Source organism: Dacryopinax primogenitus (genome assembly GCF_000292625.1).
Source record: "Dacryopinax primogenitus strain DJM-731 SS1 chromosome Unknown DACRYscaffold_14, whole genome shotgun sequence".
Classification (NCBI taxonomy): Eukaryota; Fungi; Basidiomycota; class Dacrymycetes; order Dacrymycetales; family Dacrymycetaceae; genus Dacryopinax; species Dacryopinax primogenitus.
The window spans coordinates 737,996-755,643 of record NW_024467211.1 but is presented as its reverse complement, the minus strand read 5'-3'; the positions used below and the strand labels follow the sequence as shown (position 1 = coordinate 755,643).

At 54.3% G+C, this 17,648-nt stretch overlaps 4 protein-coding genes across 4 annotated transcripts; 2 read left to right on the top strand and 2 right to left on the bottom strand.

Annotated features, from left to right (window-relative positions):
- Window positions 1-464: 464 nt before the first annotated feature.
- DACRYDRAFT_23571 (uncharacterized protein) lies at window positions 465-2,668 on the bottom strand. The gene is made up of 2 exons (XM_040773288.1): window positions 2,012-2,668; window positions 465-1,961 (listed from the first exon to the last, which is right to left on the bottom strand). The coding sequence occupies exons 1-2, from the start codon at window positions 2,348-2,350 to the stop codon at window positions 891-893; spliced, it is 1,410 nt and encodes a 469-aa protein (XP_040626942.1). The 5' UTR covers window positions 2,351-2,668; the 3' UTR covers window positions 465-890.
- A 1,104-nt stretch (window positions 2,669-3,772) lies between these two features.
- On the top strand, window positions 3,773-7,918 carry DACRYDRAFT_109468 (multidrug efflux transporter AcrB transmembrane domain-containing protein; the record flags this gene model as incomplete). Its single annotated transcript, XM_040768884.1, has 4 exons — window positions 3,773-3,820; window positions 3,873-6,293; window positions 6,340-7,665; window positions 7,712-7,918. 4 exons carry the CDS (start codon window positions 3,773-3,775, stop codon window positions 7,916-7,918), a joined length of 4,002 nt encoding a protein of 1,333 aa, XP_040626941.1.
- Window positions 7,919-8,308: 390 nt separating this feature from the next.
- DACRYDRAFT_54919 (uncharacterized protein) lies at window positions 8,309-10,723 on the top strand (the record flags this gene model as incomplete). The annotated part of the gene is made up of 1 exon (XM_040775292.1): window positions 8,309-10,723. The coding sequence occupies one exon, from the start codon at window positions 8,309-8,311 to the stop codon at window positions 10,721-10,723; it is 2,415 nt and encodes an 804-aa protein (XP_040626940.1).
- Window positions 10,724-14,033: 3,310 nt separating this feature from the next.
- On the bottom strand, window positions 14,034-16,134 carry DACRYDRAFT_23568 (guanine nucleotide binding protein beta subunit 2). Its single transcript, XM_040773287.1, has 5 exons — window positions 15,838-16,134; window positions 15,575-15,779; window positions 15,042-15,525; window positions 14,546-14,990; window positions 14,034-14,492 (listed from the first exon to the last, which is right to left on the bottom strand). The coding sequence occupies exons 2-5, from the start codon at window positions 15,684-15,686 to the stop codon at window positions 14,481-14,483; spliced, it is 1,053 nt and encodes a 350-aa protein (XP_040626939.1). The 5' UTR covers window positions 15,687-15,779; window positions 15,838-16,134; the 3' UTR covers window positions 14,034-14,480.
- Window positions 16,135-17,648: the final 1,514 nt, after the last annotated feature.

Here is a 17,648-nt window from a genome sequence, read left to right as displayed (position 1 = left end):
TAGGCCGGAAGACGAAAAGTCCGAGTCCTCAGCGGCACGTGGTTGTCGTAATCTTCGTTCTCAGTGGGGTCAGAACAGGGTGGTTTCTGTCTTTTGGAGTGTATCTTTCATCTCGGCGCTAGCAGAAGCAGAAACCTCCGGACAGTATGATGGATGCTGGTCAACTTCAAAAGTGGAACGACGCCTGCATCGGGTAACGGGTCCAACCTTTTGGGGTTGATTAAGCACTGTCACCTCCACAATTCTGTTCCTGTTGCTGTGTCGAAAATAAGTTTATTGCATAGCAACCAGGATTCTTGATGGGTGCTGGTCAGACAGCAGCCCGATCAGCTTCTTTAGCCTACAGAACCAAGGATAAGATGCTGCAGTTTTCTCAACAAGTACCAAGGGTGGATAGACGTCGTGCTGTGCTAGTTCAGTTGGGTTGGCTGTCCAGCTACACCTCGGGCCGTCGACTGTAGTTGTATCAACGCACTACATTCCTCCTAGCTATCTGCTCACTGCAGGCATTACAGTAGCGCATCAGAACGCATCTCCCGTCCACAAGCATCGCCTCGGTTTCATATGCGGCACGAAGAAAGGGATGCCAAAACAGTAGGATATCTTGTGAGCACAGGTTCGGACATGAAAGAGAGTGATATGTCGGAAGATAGGCTGCTTGCATGGACGGCGGTGGCAGAACAAAAAATCAAGCAAAAAAGTCGTGTCGCAGGGGGAAAACTTGAGGTACGCAAGGACGGGGTTAAAAGCAAGATACAAGAAAATGAGTGCTCGGCACTGCCGGACACTCGGAATAAAACGAGCGCGGGGAAAGATGGAAAGTAAAAGAAAGCAGTTGTGCTGTATGCAATGTCGCTGTCGAAATCATGAATGCTCCACGTGCCTAGAACTTAGTATCCGCCATGGAACTGTTGCTGGCCGTGCGATGGGTAGCCGCCATTGTTGCCGTACCCAGGGAATTGCTGTGCGTATGCATTCTCCTGGGCATAATGTGCCTGTTGACCATAGTTTGCGCTCGGGCCACGCGTCAAGTCCGCGCCTTCTGGGGCATACTGTGCGTGCTGTCCATAGTTCGCACTTGGGCCACGTGTCAGATCAGCGCCCTCTTGGACATACTGGGCGTGCTGGCCATAGTTCGCGCTCGGCCCACGCGCCAAGTCGGCACCTTGATGGCTAGGGTCCGCATAGTGCTGCTGCTCGGCGTAGTACTGAGCGTGCGGGTCACCGCCACGCTGCATATCGGCATAGCCGTACTGCTCCTGACCGCTGTAGCCGTACTCGCCCGTGGAGCCAGCAGTGAAGTCGTGTGCCGGGTACGCGCCGTTCGACGTGTAGTCATGCGCTTGCGGATAAGAGGCATACGCCTCTGAAGGAGACGCATCGGGGTACGTGGATCCACCCGCTGCGAGACCGGCATCATTCTTCTCCCCAGAACCAGCTTCCCAGGATCCACCACTCGTGCCTCGGTTGTGGGCCTTCTCCTCGACCTCCTCCATTCCACCACCGGGGGAGAAATCGATAGGCTGCATGCGCTCTTCGAACTTGCTCGACGGGCCGAACTTCCATTTCCGGATGATGGTGAATGCAGCTGCCGAAACACCCACGACGGACGCGATGACGATGATAGCGATCAACGTATTCTTAGCGATGGAGGTCGAGGACGTCGTAGCACCGGAGGCACCCGCCGATGACGTAGGACTTGAAGATATGGACGGACGCGACCCAGTCGTCACGTACTGATACTGCGTGCTCACTTGATTGTCTTGATTGTTGTCTGGAGCAGGAGCAGTGGCTTGAGGAAGGGTGGTGTCGGAGCTTGTGGGAGTCGTGCTTGTGGTGCTGGAGGTAGTGGTTGTCGAGTTTGTGGATGTGGTGGACGTAGTAGCAGAGGTAGAAGTAGTGCTGGTAGTGGTAGTGGATGAGGAAGAAGTACTGCTAAGGGAATCGGTGGGAATGGTGCTCTGAAGGTGAAGTCAGCGAGTGAAATAGACGGACGTGAACAGCAACATACGTTAGTGGTGGATGACGAGCTGGAAGTCGTATCGGACGATGTACTCGTTGCATTCCCTGTGGGTGTAGGTGCGGCGTTTCCGGCAGGATTGGGGGGAAACAAAGACGTGATGATATCCCTCTCTACATTGGCCTGGACAGTGCGCCGGCGAATCATACGTCCATGATGGTGCGCATTGTTACGCGCGACATGGGCGGCTGCGATACCGCCTGACAGTTCACGCTTGGCAACGGGTAGAGGTGCTTCCCTTGGAGGTCGCGTGTGGTCGCGCACGTACGACAGCCCTTGTACGGCCCCTAGAGAGATGAGGAGAAGAAGTAATATGGAAGGACGGTGCATTGTCGGATAGACGGTGGGTGTTGAAGGATTGGCTAGAGGAAGACGCGTCCTCTACTGTTCAATCACGGCCGGCCGTTTGTAGACAGGGTAGGTTCGTTGCAGGCAAAAAAGAGAGAACAAAAGAAGTGCAGTTGGATGAAATGAGTGACTGAGATTGAAGAGATGTCCGCGTCGATGCTCTACTACGATGTTGACAGTAGCTTGAGGCAAAGAGGAGGATGTCGACGATGTCGAGAACGACGACGACGACGAGCAGGGAGAGAGGTAGAGGGATGGCAGACGTTAGAAGGAGAGTGAGAATGGCAACGACGAGGGGTTGAAGAGACAGCGACAACGCGGCACACCGACGAATGGAACGTAAAAACAGAAAACACCCTCATGGTTTACTTCCGCGCACATTATTTCTCCGCGCATCGCTATTTGCTTCCGCTTAATTGTCGCAATGACGAGGGTCCATCTGGTGGTCAATTTCAACCACAACCCACAACCATCTCTGGCTTTTCCACGACTATTGTACACGATCTTGATATCAGTACCGTAGCAGAAAGCGTCGTCCAGAAGCAATCATGAGAGGCTTTCTTTCCTTATCCTCCGAACGGCAACACATCGCCCCACCAGCAGAAGCCAGACCCGCGTGGGCATCCCGACGTCGGGCTTCGGTGTCGCGGATCTGCCATTCATAAGGCCTCTTGAAACTGCTGGTGTATCCTTGATAGAAAGCCAGACCATTGTCTTTTGTCAAACAGTCTGCAATCCCGGGGTGGCTGCAGTCCCCCTTGAAATCCTGTTCTTGCAATTGATATCACGCACGATCTTTTTGTGACCTGCAACGTCGATTTGTCGCCTCGTCCCTGAGTTCTAGGCTCTGTCACTCCAAGCCCGGGTTTTATTCGGCAGAGCACTTGTTATGTCGCAAGATAAATTGAGTTACCTTCTACACCGAGGACTGGATGGATGACCCCAAGTTGCAGTCGGGTTGGTGTTTCTTCCACAGATGCAAACCATTCAGTCCTCACGGAAGTGAAGTGCTAAGATTGTTCGATGTAACTTCCTTATTTTGGAGTTTAAACTGGTCTTTGCATTTATTGTATACGCATTGGTTGCATACTGATTGTTCGTCTTCAAGAGAGCACGATTCCACTGAACATCCAAATATAGCTCGGCCCACCTTCGGAGCCGAGCCGGACTATCTCGTACCCTTCATGCCGGCGGTCCAAAGAATGGGGTGACGCGCACGTCGCCACTCCTGAGCCTTCCCCAGAATTACAGTAGTGACGCGCACACTTCCTCGAACGACGACGACCACAGTGCATACACATCTTTATCTATACCCTGCACTAGTCAACATCAACTTATCTTATATTCATAATGCTGGGTGAACCAGGTCACTGCGCTATGCGCGGCTCATGTGGTCGGGCGTCTATGTTCTCGCCGGAATTACCCTGTCCAGACAGCGGCATAGCGACAGACGTGAGTTGAGCTCATGATCTTGCGCAGAAGAGGCTGACAGTGCCAAACGTAGCCCGACGAAGAATTCAGACAGAGTTTGGTCTCCGTCTGCGGTCCTTCCTTCAGCACAGGTGGAGCCTGCTGCTCTTCCGCCCAACTCGACACGCTCGCAGAAAACCTCAAAACTGTCTCCCCTATCATCTCCTCCTGCCCCGCATGCTTCAACAACTTCCGCGATTTCTTCTGTTCCTTTACTTGCTCTCCATACCAGGGCACGTTTGTCCAAGTCACGTCGACACAGACGACCACCTCGGGCGAGACGGCAGTCAAGAGCGTCGACTTCGCCGTTGGGGAAGGGTTCAAGCAGGGGTTCTTCGATTCCTGCAAGTACGTGCAAATGGGTGCAGCAAACCAGTTCGCGATGGACTTTATTGGTGGAGGGGCAAAGAGCGCAGATGCGTTCCTCAAGTTCATGGGCGACAAGAAGGATGTTGGACCGGGCAGTCCCTTCCAGATCGATTACCCACGACAGTGGAACGAGTCCATGACACCACTCACAAGAACACCGTTAGACTGCGCTTCCCAAGACCTGGGGAGCAGGTGCGCATGTGTCGACTGTCCCAGCGTATGCCCCACACTGCCATACGTCCCGCCACCGTCCGATGGCTCCAGCTGTCGGGTCGGGATGATGTCCTGCTTTACTTTCACCCTCACCCTCACCTACTCCCTCGCTCTCGCCGCCTTCATCGCTCTCATCATCTTCCGTGCGTTTTACCAGCGACGACACATCCAACTCGAAGGAGAAGAGGGTGTTGCGCTCTCCACAGGCGACGCCGGATCTCACCAGACCTTGATTGGAGCGACCTCAACACAAAGCGGACACCATCTTACAGAATCAGCATCATCCGTCGCCGGATTATCACTGCATCGGGCTCATCTCGGACGAGGCACATCACTCCTCGACCCTCTGGAGGCGACCCAACCACGGCAGCACAAGCTCAATGCATGGCTGCGTAGGTTTTACTTCAAGCTTGGTTATTGGTGCGCCAGCAAACCATGGCTTACGTTTGCTATCGCCGCTGCTGTGATCGGTGTGCTGAACATCGGTTGGGCGCGTTTCGGGTTCGAGACCGATCCTGTCAAGTTGTGGGTCGCGCCTGGCAGTGAGAGCGCAGCGCAGAAGGAGTACTTCGACCAGTATTTTGAACCGTTTTATCGAACCGAACAGCTTTTCTTCACTTCCATCAACGAGGAACCGGATGGCGTTCTGACGCTCCAGAGGCTGAAGTACATCGACGATGTCCAAGGTACCATTAGCAGCCTTCGTAGCGAGTCGGGTATCAGACTCGAAGATATCTGTCTGGCACCAGCTGGACAGGGAACACCTTGTGTCATCCAGTCGCCACTGGCTTGGCTCGGCGATTTGGACAATGAGGAAGAGTCCACCTGGAGAGAGACGCTGAATGACTGCGCCACCACTCCGTCCAACTGCCTCTCAGCGTGGGGTCAGCCCCTGCTGCCAAAGTACGCATTGGGTGGTATCCCCCAATCCGACGCTGGTCCAGTATATTCCAAGGCTTCCGCAGTGGTGATGACTTTCGTGGTCCCCGACTCGATGAATGCGACGCACAAAGCTCTGGTCGAGGAGTGGGAACGTGAACTTCGCTCGTTCATCGAGAAGTCTGTGGTTCCCACGACCGCCGCTCGGCACGGAATGAAGGTCTCTTTCTCGACCGGTGTCAGCTTGGAAGAGGAGTTGAATAAGAGCACGAATACCGATGTTCCTATCGTCATCATGTCCTACTTGGTCATGTTCGTCTATGTTTCCCTGACACTGGGCAGTTCTGGTCGCATATCCTTCTTTGCCCCGTCATACTCCGATGCCGAAATCCCAGAGGGCTTCTTCCCAAAGGCAAAGTACTATCTGTCCCGTATACGCAGGCCCAATCTCCGGATGATCGTCACTTCTAAAGTGTCCCTCGGCTTGTTTGGCATCATCATGGTCATCATCGCTGTTCTCTCTTCCGTCGGCTTTTTCTCATTGCTAGGCGTTCGCGCTACCCTCATTATTGCGGAAGTCATCCCTTTCCTCGTTCTCGCCGTCGGAGTGGACAACGTGTTTATCCTGGTGCATGAGCTTGACAAGCAGAATGCCCTTCATGGTCCCAGTACTGCCACATCGAGCGCGAACGGCGTGAATGGCGGGAACAACGGTACTCCCATGTCGCCGTCTATTCGCGCACCTTCCTTGGACGATTCGGTGCCCACTCAGCTGCCCGCCGAAGACCGGGTAGCTCGCGCATTAGCAAAGATGGGACCGTCAATATTCCTCAGCACAGTAACGGAGGTAGTGGCTTTCGGTCTTGGTGCACTCGTGCCCATGCCTGCTGTGCGGAACTTTGCTCTCTACGCCGCTGGAAGCGTGTTGTTGGACGGGCTGTTGCAAATGACGGTATTCGTCAGTGCGATGACGTTGGATTTGAGGCGTGTCGAGGTGAGATTCATCCACTGCCTTGAAATTTCATGCTGATCAGGACTAGTCTAGTCGTATTGACTGCGTGCCTTGCTTCAGGCTCTCACAGCGCGTAGCACTGATGGAGACCGCACCAAATCCCGAAGGAAGCGCCGTCACTCGTTTCGTACGGAAGCGATATGCGCCTTTCCTGCTCAAGAAGGAAGTCAAGGCCTGTGTCCTCGCTGCTTTTACAGGGTTGACCGTTCTCTCCCTTATCGGAGTTCGACACGTACATATGGGTCTTGATCAGCGACTCGCGCTTCCCTCTGATTCCTACCTTATCGACTGGTTCAACGCTATAGACAACTACTACGAGGTTGGCCCGCCTATCTACTTTGTTGCCGCATCTGCCGATGCCACCGTCCGCCGTGACCAACAGCACCTCTGCGGTCGGTTCACGACATGCGACGAGTTCAGCCTGGCAAACGTGCTCGAAGCCGAGCGACAAAGGGAGGCATCGTCCTTTATCGCCGAACCCGCCGCGAGCTGGATAGACGACTTTTTCCGCTGGCTGAACCCGCAGTATACTTCCTGCTGTCGGGTGAGGAAGAACGACCCCAACACGTTCTGCCTCCCTCGGGACTCGGAACGGAGGTGCCAGCCATGCTTTGAGGATCATACCCCGGCGTGGAATATCACGCTGGAGGGACTTCCCCAAGGAGAGGAGTTTATGCGGTATGTAAAGCAGTGGCTTATCTCCCCAACGAACGATGAGTGCCCGCTGGGCGGTCAATCCGCTTATGGGGATGCGTTGTCCTTCTCCGCAGACGGCAAGACGCTAACTGCGTCGTCCTTCCGTACCTCGCACACCCCGCTCAAGCAGCAAAAAGACTTCATCAACGCCTTTGCTGCAGCGCACCGGATTGCAGATAATATCGCGTCCTTGACTGGCACGCAGGTGTTCCCATACTCGATGTTTTACGTCTTTTTCGACCAGTACGCACACCTCGGGTCCATGACGGAGGAAACGATTTCCCTAGGCCTGCTCGCGGTGCTGATCATCACCTCCCTTGCCCTAGGCTCCGTCAAGACAGGCGTGATCGTATCGTGCACTGTCGGGCTGACAGTGCTCAACGTCGGGGGTGTAATGGGTGTATGGGGGATCTCGCTTAATGCGCTCTCTCTTGTGAACCTCGTGATCGCACTTGGCATAGCGGTGGAGTTCAACGCCCACGTCGCGCGGGCATTCATGGGCGCCGTGCCCGGGAGTCAGGCAGAAGGACAGAAAGAGAGGGACGAAAGAGTTTGGTCAGCGCTCGTAGAAGTGGGGCCGAGCGTGCTGTCAGGCATTACGTTCACGAAACTTATCGGGATATCCGTGCTTGCGATGACGAGGAGCAAGCTGCTCGAGGTACGTCTGTTCCCCTGTTTGAGGCTGAGCTAATGAAGCGCCGCAGGTATACTACTTCCGCATGTGGCTGACACTCATCGTCTCCGGAGCACTGCACGGGCTTGTCCTCCTCCCTGTGATCCTCTCTTTTGCGGGAGGGGAGGGGTATGCCCTAGAGGACGTGGACGAGGACTGGATGCGGAGTGCTGTACGTCGGAGGGGGGACGAGTACGCGCCATTCTTAGCTGATGATGATTCTGTTATGAGTGATTAGATGGTGATTTGGTTGAAATGGGTATAATATTTATGTGTATTGGCCGAGAGAAGTCAAAGTTTGCCGAAGTGAGTGGCAAATGCTCTAATTATGGGTGTTTTATGGCGTGTGGAATGCATGGCAACAATGGAAATAACCCGTTGGAAGGGTCTACTATTGTATTCACTTTCTATCACTCTTCTTTCCGCATTCCTCTCCCTCTTCCGCACAACTTCGAAATAACACAACTACTTTGCTCTTTTACCTTTTTATTTGACAAAGTAGTAGTCTATTCATCATCTTGCGCACTGCGCATCCACTCACTAACAACTCCCTCTTTTCCCCACTTCAACCATGTCAACACAACGATACCCAGGGTATCGCAACCGCACACAGTCCTACGACAGCGGCATGCGCCCACTCAGCGACATACGGTACGAGCAAGCAGGCAAGTCCGACCCCTACCTACACCAGTCCTCAGGATTCTACGACCCCGCTTCCCGCTCCAAGGGGAGCAAGAAGAAATGGTGGATCATCGGCGGTATCCTCCTCCTACTGCTTATTATCGCTGCTATCGTTGCGGGCATAGTCGTCTCGAACGCGAATAAGAAGAACGCTTCTGCGAGCTCTGGCAGCTCGAGTGGTGGTGCTGGAGGGTCAGGAGGGTCCGGGTCACCACTTAGCGGAGGGCAGGGAGGACCAGCAGGAGCAGGAGGCGTAGGCAGGTTCGCCGTCGCGACGGATACGTATGGGCTGCCTATCTACCCTACGGAAACGAATTCAGCAGTCTACGGTGCACCGACGTTCGTCCCCCCTTCCTCCGATGCGTCCTCCAATGTTCCCAGTACCTTCCCCGCCGACCCCTGGTCCCCCGGTGACAGCCCCTCATGGATAGTGACACGCCCCGATCGGCCGCGTCTCATCGCCCCTTCCTACAAGTGGGCCGCACTCCCAAACATGATCGCCAACGACCCATACCTGTTCGGGTGGAACGAGACCATCTTCGGCAACGCGACGTTTTACTATAACGAGCCGCTTACGAACTACTCTATCGACGGCTGCCTGTCCTGCTCTGGCGTGCTGGATGTTGCCCGGCAGGTCAAGGTCAAGGTCAAGAGCTGGGCATACGCGTACAGGATGACGAACGACTCGACGTGGGTTGACCGGATTTGGAGCGAACTCGTCAACGCCGCTGGGAACAACACGGACACCTATTTTGGGGAAGAGGGGAATAACTGGAACTACGCGCATTTCCTCGATACGGCAGAGTTTACCGCTGCATTCGCGATCGCCTATGACTGGCTGTACGACGTCTGGACCCAACCGCAGCGGGACGCGATTATGTGGTCGATCCTTGACCTGGGGATATCGTGGGGTTTGCAGGCATATACCAACCAGACGTTCCACGATTCCAACGGCTGGTGGAACGCTGTGAACGGGAACTGGAATTGTGTTTGCAACGGTGGCCTCAGCCTTGGCGCACTTGCGATCCTCGGGGACGACCCGACGGGCATGGCCGAGCAGATGCTGAACTATACTGTTCCCGATGCCACTGCGAACTGCGCTATGGCCCCTTCTACCGACGGCACGTGGTCCGAGACGGCCAACTACTGGTACTTTGGTACGACCGCGCACGCGGAGATGACTTCCTCCCTCATGACCGCGACTGGGAGTGACTACGGGATGCTGAACGCCAACCCGTCGTTTAACGAAACCGCGCTCTTCCACATCTACGTCACCGGCATGACGAGTTTGTTCAACTACGGCGACCACGGACCGAACAAGTACTCCACTACCGCTAACGGTATGCTCCTCTACGGTTCGGAGTACAACACCCCCGTGTACACACTCTTCCAGCGCGACAGGTTCGACGCTGCCGAGCCGTGGAGTATGTTCTGGTATGACGGGAGCGTGACCGGCGGATGGTGGGACGGCCTTCCCCTGGATCACTACTTTGACAACGGGCTGGATCTGTGGGCAAGCATGCGATCCAGCTGGACGAACAACAACGGCACGTATGTCGCTATGAAGAGCGGGAACCATACGGGCCATCAGACGCATGGTGACCTTGACGGGGGGGACTTTGTCCTCGATTTCATGGGGCAGAGGTTTGCTGGCGAGCTGGGGTCAGGCGACTACCTCAGCACAGGATACTTCTCTTCTGAAGGACAGGACAGCCAGAGATGGCTGTATTATCGCAAGCGTACGGAGGGCCAGAACGCTATCGTCGTCGGGGAGCAGAACCAGGTCGCGAACAACGGCCCTACGGCGAACTTTGGCACTACGGGAGAAGCGCAGGATTATACGACTACGTATACGATCCCTGCGGGAAGCACGGCTTTCTTCACTACGGACTTGACGTCGACCTACTTTAACGTCACTTCCTACCAGCGCGGGATCAGGCTGCTCAACAACCGCCGCCAGGTGCTCCTACAGGACGACATTGTCGCCACTGCGAGCGTGCAGTGGCGCATGCACACAAACGCTACCATCACCTACCAGGACAACGGCACCACCGCGATCCTCACTCTGGAAGGCAAGGTCGCCCAAGTGAAACTGCTAAACGTCCCCACCGGCACAGGTGCAACTTTCCAGACCCTCGACCCTGTACGGTACGCGAGCGACCCTCCCCTGCCCACGAACCCGCAACAGGTTGACCAGCCCAACCCGGGCGTATCCGTCCTCAGCATCACTTTCCAGGATGCGGGGACGTACAGTATCCAGGTGCTGTTTAACCCTCAGTGGGACGATATGAGCGCGAGCGACTTTGTCACTCCGCCTACGGTACCCGTGAGCCAGTGGACGGTGACGAGCCATAATAGCTGAGCTGAGCGCAGCTCGGTTTGGGCTACGGATTTTGAAGCGGGAGTGGGAGCACCATAGCAGCGGGATGGGAACGCCGCGCTGGTGCTTGACGTGCGCAGAAGGCGCTTGTATGTATGAAAATCCACCGAATGCGGGCGATATGGTTTCTTGTGTTTCTTCTCCCAGCTCTATCTCTTTTTTACGCTTTGTCTCTCTCTGTTTTTCTGCCTTTGCGGGGGTTTTATGGACATCTCGCTCGCTCGCTCGTTAGACACCGACTCTCTTTACTGTACTGCCGCTGGGTGAGCTAGTCTTAATCCTGCTGCCGGACAATGATAATACGGAATCCTCGCCCAGAGATCATGTGCCAGACCATTGGACAGTGTGTGGTGGGGACGGATTCACGAATGCTACATGCATTGTCCCTGTTTGATTAAACAAAGATGGGTATACAATCAATGGATAAAGTAAGGCGCCCTTTCCATGGAGGACGTCAAACATGGAGATATTTACGTGACTTATCACAGAATGAGGACGTCACCCCTACATTGGGCACACCAAAATATATGGCTTTCATCCCCAAACTGACTGCGAACGTGTAGCTGTACCGGCTCCTCCGTGTCGGTTGTTGATGCTGCGGGGACAGCAACAACTTCGCTCTCCATGCGCGCTTTGAGCATGCTCAGGCTGATCCGTCGCTTGTGCCGCTGATTCTCTGGCACGTCCGCTTCGAGTGATGGGCGAAGGAAAGTCTGGCTGCGTGCTGGTGGTGGAAGAGAAGAATAAGAGGCTGAGGTGGGCAGTGCAGTCCGCATATACGACGGGCTGCTGCCGCTGCCATGAGCGGTGAGCTGCGCACTCATCAGAGGTGGGCTGCGAGCGCCTGCTAGTTCCAATTCTTGTATCCGGCGCGTTAGAGAATGTATACGGGTTTGTCCTTCGTGAAGTTGTGACTCTAGAGTCCGGACTTGGGTCCGGGCTTGGGACAGCTCGATAACGTTGCCCTGCTCCATTGACTGATTCAGCTCGTCCTGTAACGATGACCGGTTTGCAGGTGTTCGTGGGACGTCGCCGTTCACACCGCTCATGGGCGTTCCAGGAACGGTCCTGAGCTTGTTCACATCGGCTCGTAATGCCTCTGCTTCAGCTTGGGCGGAACGAAGCGCTTCCTCCAGCTCTTGGATGCTCTGACTTGATTCGGCTTCCATCGTTTCCAGTCGTTGTTTGTACTCGTCCAGCTCGTTTTTCACGGCAGCATGCTCTGAGACGCGTGCCTGGGTGCCAATTTTGAAACGCTCAATTTTTTCCTGTGTCGTGATAAGGTTCTTTCGCAATGCTGCCCTGTCCGCCTCGAGCTCCTTGACACTCGTTAATGCAGATTCAAGCTCCCGTTGAAGCTCATCATGCGTCTGGACAAGATCTGCCAGCTCTCTCTCTCTTGAGGAATGCCGCTTGTGTGCATCTGCGAGGGATGACCGCATTTTGGTACCTTCCGATTCGGCAAAGCTTCGGGCTTCTTCGAGGGAGGTTTCCAGCTTAGCGATGACACCGTCCCGCTCGCGCAGCTGCTTGGCCATCTCATCCATCCGGTCCCCAAGGTCGATTTTCTCATTGTTCAACTCAACAACCTTCGGCCGTAGCTCCTCCAATGATGCCAGGATCTCTGTCATACGCATCAGCAAAACGTCAACTTCAATAAATGCTACATACGCTCGTTCTCGGCCTGTAAATCATTGGCCCTCTTGAGCACCGTCGTCAGCTCGGACTCGGAAGCTTGTAAGCGCTTCTCCGTCGAAGCGGACGCAGTGGTAGCCTTGTCCAGAGCATCCTGCATCTCCTTCAACTGTGCCTCGAGGGTTGGAACTTTTGCCTCAAGATCGGTCCTCTGAGATAGATGGGAGTCACGTTCGGTGGTGACACTAGCCAACTGCTCTGTGATTTTTGAATGATCGAGCTTGAGAGCGTCAAGGGCTTTCTGAGCGGTCTGCTCAGATTGCCTCAGAGCATCAATCTGCTGCTCGAAGTCATCCCGCTCTGTTTTAGCTTTTGTATGCGCCTAGAACATCATTAAGACAGTCGGTGCAGAATATGGATATCAGCGCGTACCTGTTTTGACTTCACGAGCTGAGTTTCCAGCGTCTCGACACGATCCTGGGCACTTTGCAGCGACTTTTCGAGTTTGTCTATTCGATCGTCCGCCTGTAGCTGCAGCTCCAAACTTCTTATCGTTTCATTCTTCTGTGACACCTGCAGTTGTAAATCCGCAGCCGTACGCTTGTTGCGCTCGATCTCCCGCTCCTGGAGCACTCATGAGCTTCGGGTACAACGTGTAGGGTCGATTATCTCACCAAATCCGTCCCTCTCTCCTTCTCCTTCCTTCCCACTTCATGAGCTTCTGCCACTCTCATCTGCTCTGCCCCTACCTCCTTCTCGAGTTCCTTGACCCTCTCCTCAAGCTCTTCTGCCCGTGCACGAGCCTCCGTAGCGTCTGCCTCTAACGACGCAGTCAGAGACGCCTTCTCGCTCACGAGAAGGGCGATCGTCTGCTGTTGTGTCTGGACTTTGGCATGCAGGGCATCCGTATTGCCAACCTCGGGGGAGACGATGCCATTCGCATCTGGTCCAGGTGATGACGCTGCGGGGCTCTTGGAGACGGGTTGCTGAGCCGGAGTAGGCGGGGGAATGGAAGGTGTTGATGGTGGGGAAGTCACAGGTGTCGACGTCGCGGTCTTTACAGACTGAGCGGTCGATGATGGACTTGATACAGCCCAGCTACGCGTCAGCGATGACCCACAAGCCTCGCCAGAGAAGTACGTACGGAACGCTAGAACCGTCTTCTCGCTGAATATCCATTGACGTCCTCGACGACGCCGGTTCTGTAGCAGTTTCCGCTGCATCCACTTTCTTCTTCTTTTGACGTTGCTTGAGCTGCAAAATCACAAAGATGATCAGATCTGGAAAGGGCTGCGAGACTCAACAGGCCCACCATCGCCTTCGCCCTGGCGGCTTTCGCAGCGCGTTCTTCATCCATCTTGCGTGAGAAACGCGTTCAGCGTAGACCAGAGAGGGTAAAGGACAACTGTGATAGGTTGTCGAGGTGGTATAATGCTAGGAATCGTGTGCACAGGTCGACACCAGTTGGGTACGTTTGAGGCTCTGACCACGTCTTCACGTGCGCCACTCTGAACGCACCGAATAAAGACTGTCGGAATGTGAGGCAGCGCAAGTTCAACATTTTTGACGGCACAGTTCGCGCATACTTATATAGAGGCAGCTTCGTTCTAGCTAGCGAACACGGATTTACCGATATAAAAAGGCATCAGACTCTGGGGGATCGTAGATACGGGAAAGGAGAGAAGGGGGCAGGCTCAAGAGAGGGAAGCATGCGTGTCAACGAGGGACAGACGGAATAGCAGGATAAAACAGATAGGTACAAGGAATGGGAAGGAAAACCAAGCTGTGAGAGGGAGAAAAAGGAGTGGATATGCTACGGTTGCTTCGACATTCTCGTCCACTTGTACCCATGTATGTCCTTCCTGATAGAGGGGGAGGGAGCTCGCCCTTTTGCTGGGGGGGTCAGATCGACAGGAGAAGAAAAGCAAGGTGGAATGAAAACGACTTGATGGATACGGACAGCGCGACGGACCGGATGAAAGCAAAGAGTGGGATATAGATGACGAATGGCTTGTCCTCCAATGTTGAAGGGGCGCATGAACGAAGGGGTAACCCAGGTATCTCGCAGGGTATTTGACGGCGAGATGGGGAGAAATAAGGTCGATCATGCCCAGACCTGATAAAACAACCGTCAGATATCTTTCTGGGTACTTGGATGTAATGATTTACCTTGAGGGTGCTATCCCAAGACCCAGTGCAAAGGGCCATACCATCGCTGCTCACACCGAGGCAGCTGACACGGTTTTCATGACCGGAGAGGACACCGATACGCTCGCCCTTGAGCGTATCCCAGACGTTACACTGCCAGTCGTCGTAGCCACCAAACAGCAGCCGACCAGAGTAAGAGAACGCAACGGAGGTAATACCACATAGAATGTTGTCGTGCGTGTAGGCGATCAACTCGCGATCGGCACGCATGTCGAACAGACGGCACGACGCGTCATCAGAGCCGGTGGCGAATGCGTCGCCGTTGGGGAAGAACTGGACGGCGTTGATGTCCGACTCGTGACCAGTGAACGTCTGCACGGCCTTGCCTGTCCGCATATCCCAAACCTTGGCGGAGGCGTCGCAAGCGCCGGAAACGAAGATACCGGGATGGGGGCCTAGAGACAAGCTAGGATGCCATCCATCAGCTACAATCGGAACATCGGAGCTTATTCCCTACCTCATGACGTCCCCGGTGTGATCGCTGAACTCTTGAATCCTTGTTCCAGCCTCGATATCCCACAACATGCAGGTCATGTCACCGGAGCTGGTGACGATCTTGCGGTCGTCGATAAAGCGACAGCAGGATAGGTAACCCGTGTGTGCCGAGAGTTCCTTGACGTTGGATTTCCCGTTTGTATCGGGCCTTTGCCTTAAGTTATATATCGAACAAATGTTATCAAGACCACCACAGGCGACGAAGTTGCCGCTCGGGGAGTACGCGCAGGTCATGACCCAGCTTGATCGGAGGGGGATGGCGTGGACCTTGTTGGTTGTGTACGCGTCCCAGACGATCAGCTTACCGTCCTGGGAGGCAGAAACGAGGTGCCGTTTATCCTGTGCCCAGTGCATCGCGTAGATCTTTGCCAAATGACCCTTGAGAGAGCGTCTTTGGCGCATTGATACACGTGGCAGGGGCTCAACGTCGGATGCCATCGCGCGTACTGCGTGAATGTAAGCGCTAGTTGACATGTGCATGCGATTGACGCTTACAACTGGTATCGCCTGTCTGCTCCTTTTTCAACCTGATCTTCTCCTTTAACGTCTCTGCCTCTCGCCTCGCTGCTGCGATGCGCTCCTGTATGTCGATCTGCGCTTGTGACATGGTGCCTGACAACGTGCGATGCTAGGGTCTCTAGGTGCAAGGTCGGGGGTGGGTCGCGGGGTGGAGGCGACGGGTGAGATGGTATGAGTGCCTCTGGATTGTGAAAGATGTAAGACGGATAGTCAACGAACGACTACATGAGGAAACGCACTAGGGGAGGCTCAAGGTAACGGATATCCGCAACAAAGCTCGGGATACTGGGAAAACGGTCGGAGTCAAAAGAGGCTTTCTGATACTTTCTGCGGGGCGAATGGTCGCGCCTTTCGCGTCGGTATCTCTCCTCGCAAGTCTGAAAAAAGTTAAGCAAATATTCTCAATTGGGGGTTACAGCTGTTGTTCAGCAGTATTCCCGGAGATGAGAACAGATTGTCCGTGTCGAGGGGAGACGAGGGGAAGGGGAAAAGTGAGGGGGAACAGGGACAAAGATGGGACCGAATCGAACACTCGGCTTGGGGGACAGCTCATTAGCTTCCGTTGCCCTCTATTTCTCCTTTGCCTATTCTCTCATTGTCGGGTCCTCTTACGATAGAACAACCACCACCAAAGGGTCTTTCCCTCTTATTTTCCACCGTTGATTGATTTATCTCCCCAACTACCAACGACCTCTTGAACGAGAACTGTTACAAGACGTCCAACAAGTTACTCTCTGATATGAACCGGGACACGTTCTCAGAATCCGGGGTGCACCGAAACGGAGGCATGTAAGCCGGTCTTATGTGGCGTTCTGTAATCTGCCCGGCTCCGTCTATTTCATGCGTTCCTAGCTCTTTTTCCAACTTTTCGCCGTCCTGAAGGGTCTTCTTACATACTACCCCCTTGTGCTATTCAGTTCACTTGACATCGCTTTTCCTGACGCCGTTGCCTAGAAAATATTATAATCCGCTCCCCCTTGGCTGCGGATTAATCGCCTCGAGGCAGAGCATCCTGGTTGCAGCCACTTCTGGATGTGTTGCATTGTCCCGGTTGCTATGGCCAAACGGGGAATTCATAGCGCCATCGTCGCGTGGTGATAATGGACTGATACGCTGGGTATCATCTAAGCCAGCGACGGCAGAAACGGCCATACTAAAAGGTGAATGAGAAATATGGATATTCGTTGCAGAAAACCCCGGCCCGCCCGAATCAATGAAATGCATTTTCGGCCCTTACTCCCGACACAGTCGTGATCGAGACCGCACGGCAGCTTCCAGAAGCACATTGACACTGACCCCGAGCATTGATCATTGTATGAAGGATGATTCGTTTGTATCTTCCCCAATGGAATCAAGACGACACTGGTCGTCACCTGGCACCAAACATACTTTAACGTACTTATGTTTGTTCTCGTTCTGAGGGCGGTCATTGTATCCGGATCCTATAACCAACGGTATTCGACGGCACCTGTCCTCTGATGAGAAGACGACCACACAACAGATGAACATGCATAATTGGATCCAGCATAATCGCTCGACCAATCGACCCTCCCTTTGCCTAATTCTTCTCCGATGCATCAACCAACTGAAGCACTGTGAAGTAATACGTACGACGCGCAAGCATCTTCAAGGTCCGAACAGCGGAGTTCCTGATACTCCGCTTTTGCACCATAGCTCCGGGCTCTTGCCACGGTCCAGGGCTTGGAATGGGATGTCAGTAGAAGGTGAAGTTGTCGTCCTCACTATGAGCGATTGGCGATAACGGCCGGATCTTGGCTTGGGCTGACGGTTTCCGGACGTGGGTCGAAGGGCGTCAACATCCACCATCTTCAACATGCTTCAGGCCGGAGTTATGGTGGACGGGAATCAACCCGTTGGAAACAATAACCGGCACCATGGTAAAGCGCTTGCAATCGCCCGTGAGGGGAGAACGTGTTCCAAGACATCGCAGGAAGAACGGGTGGAGCTGAAAGAGGCAATCGAGGCTCATGCGAAGAAGGGAGGTCGTTCACGGTCATTCGGGCATCACCAATCTGCGCTTTCACAGACA

Coding starts and splice junctions, on each gene's coding strand:
- DACRYDRAFT_23568 (XM_040773287.1), bottom strand. CDS start 15,686: ATGTCACAAGCGCAGATCGACATACAGGAGCGCATCGCAGCAGCGAGG. Junction 15,526..15,574: donor GCAGACAGGCGATACCAGTT/GTAAGCGTCAAT, acceptor ACATTCACGCAG/TACGCGCGATGGCATCCGAC. Junction 14,991..15,041: donor CACACCGGGGACGTCATGAG/GTAGGGAATAAG, acceptor ATGGCATCCTAG/CTTGTCTCTAGGCCCCCATC.
- DACRYDRAFT_23571 (XM_040773288.1), bottom strand. CDS start 2,350: ATGCACCGTCCTTCCATATTACTTCTTCTCCTCATCTCTCTAGGGGCC. Junction 1,962..2,011: donor GCTCGTCATCCACCACTAAC/GTATGTTGCTGT, acceptor CTTCACCTTCAG/AGCACCATTCCCACCGATTC.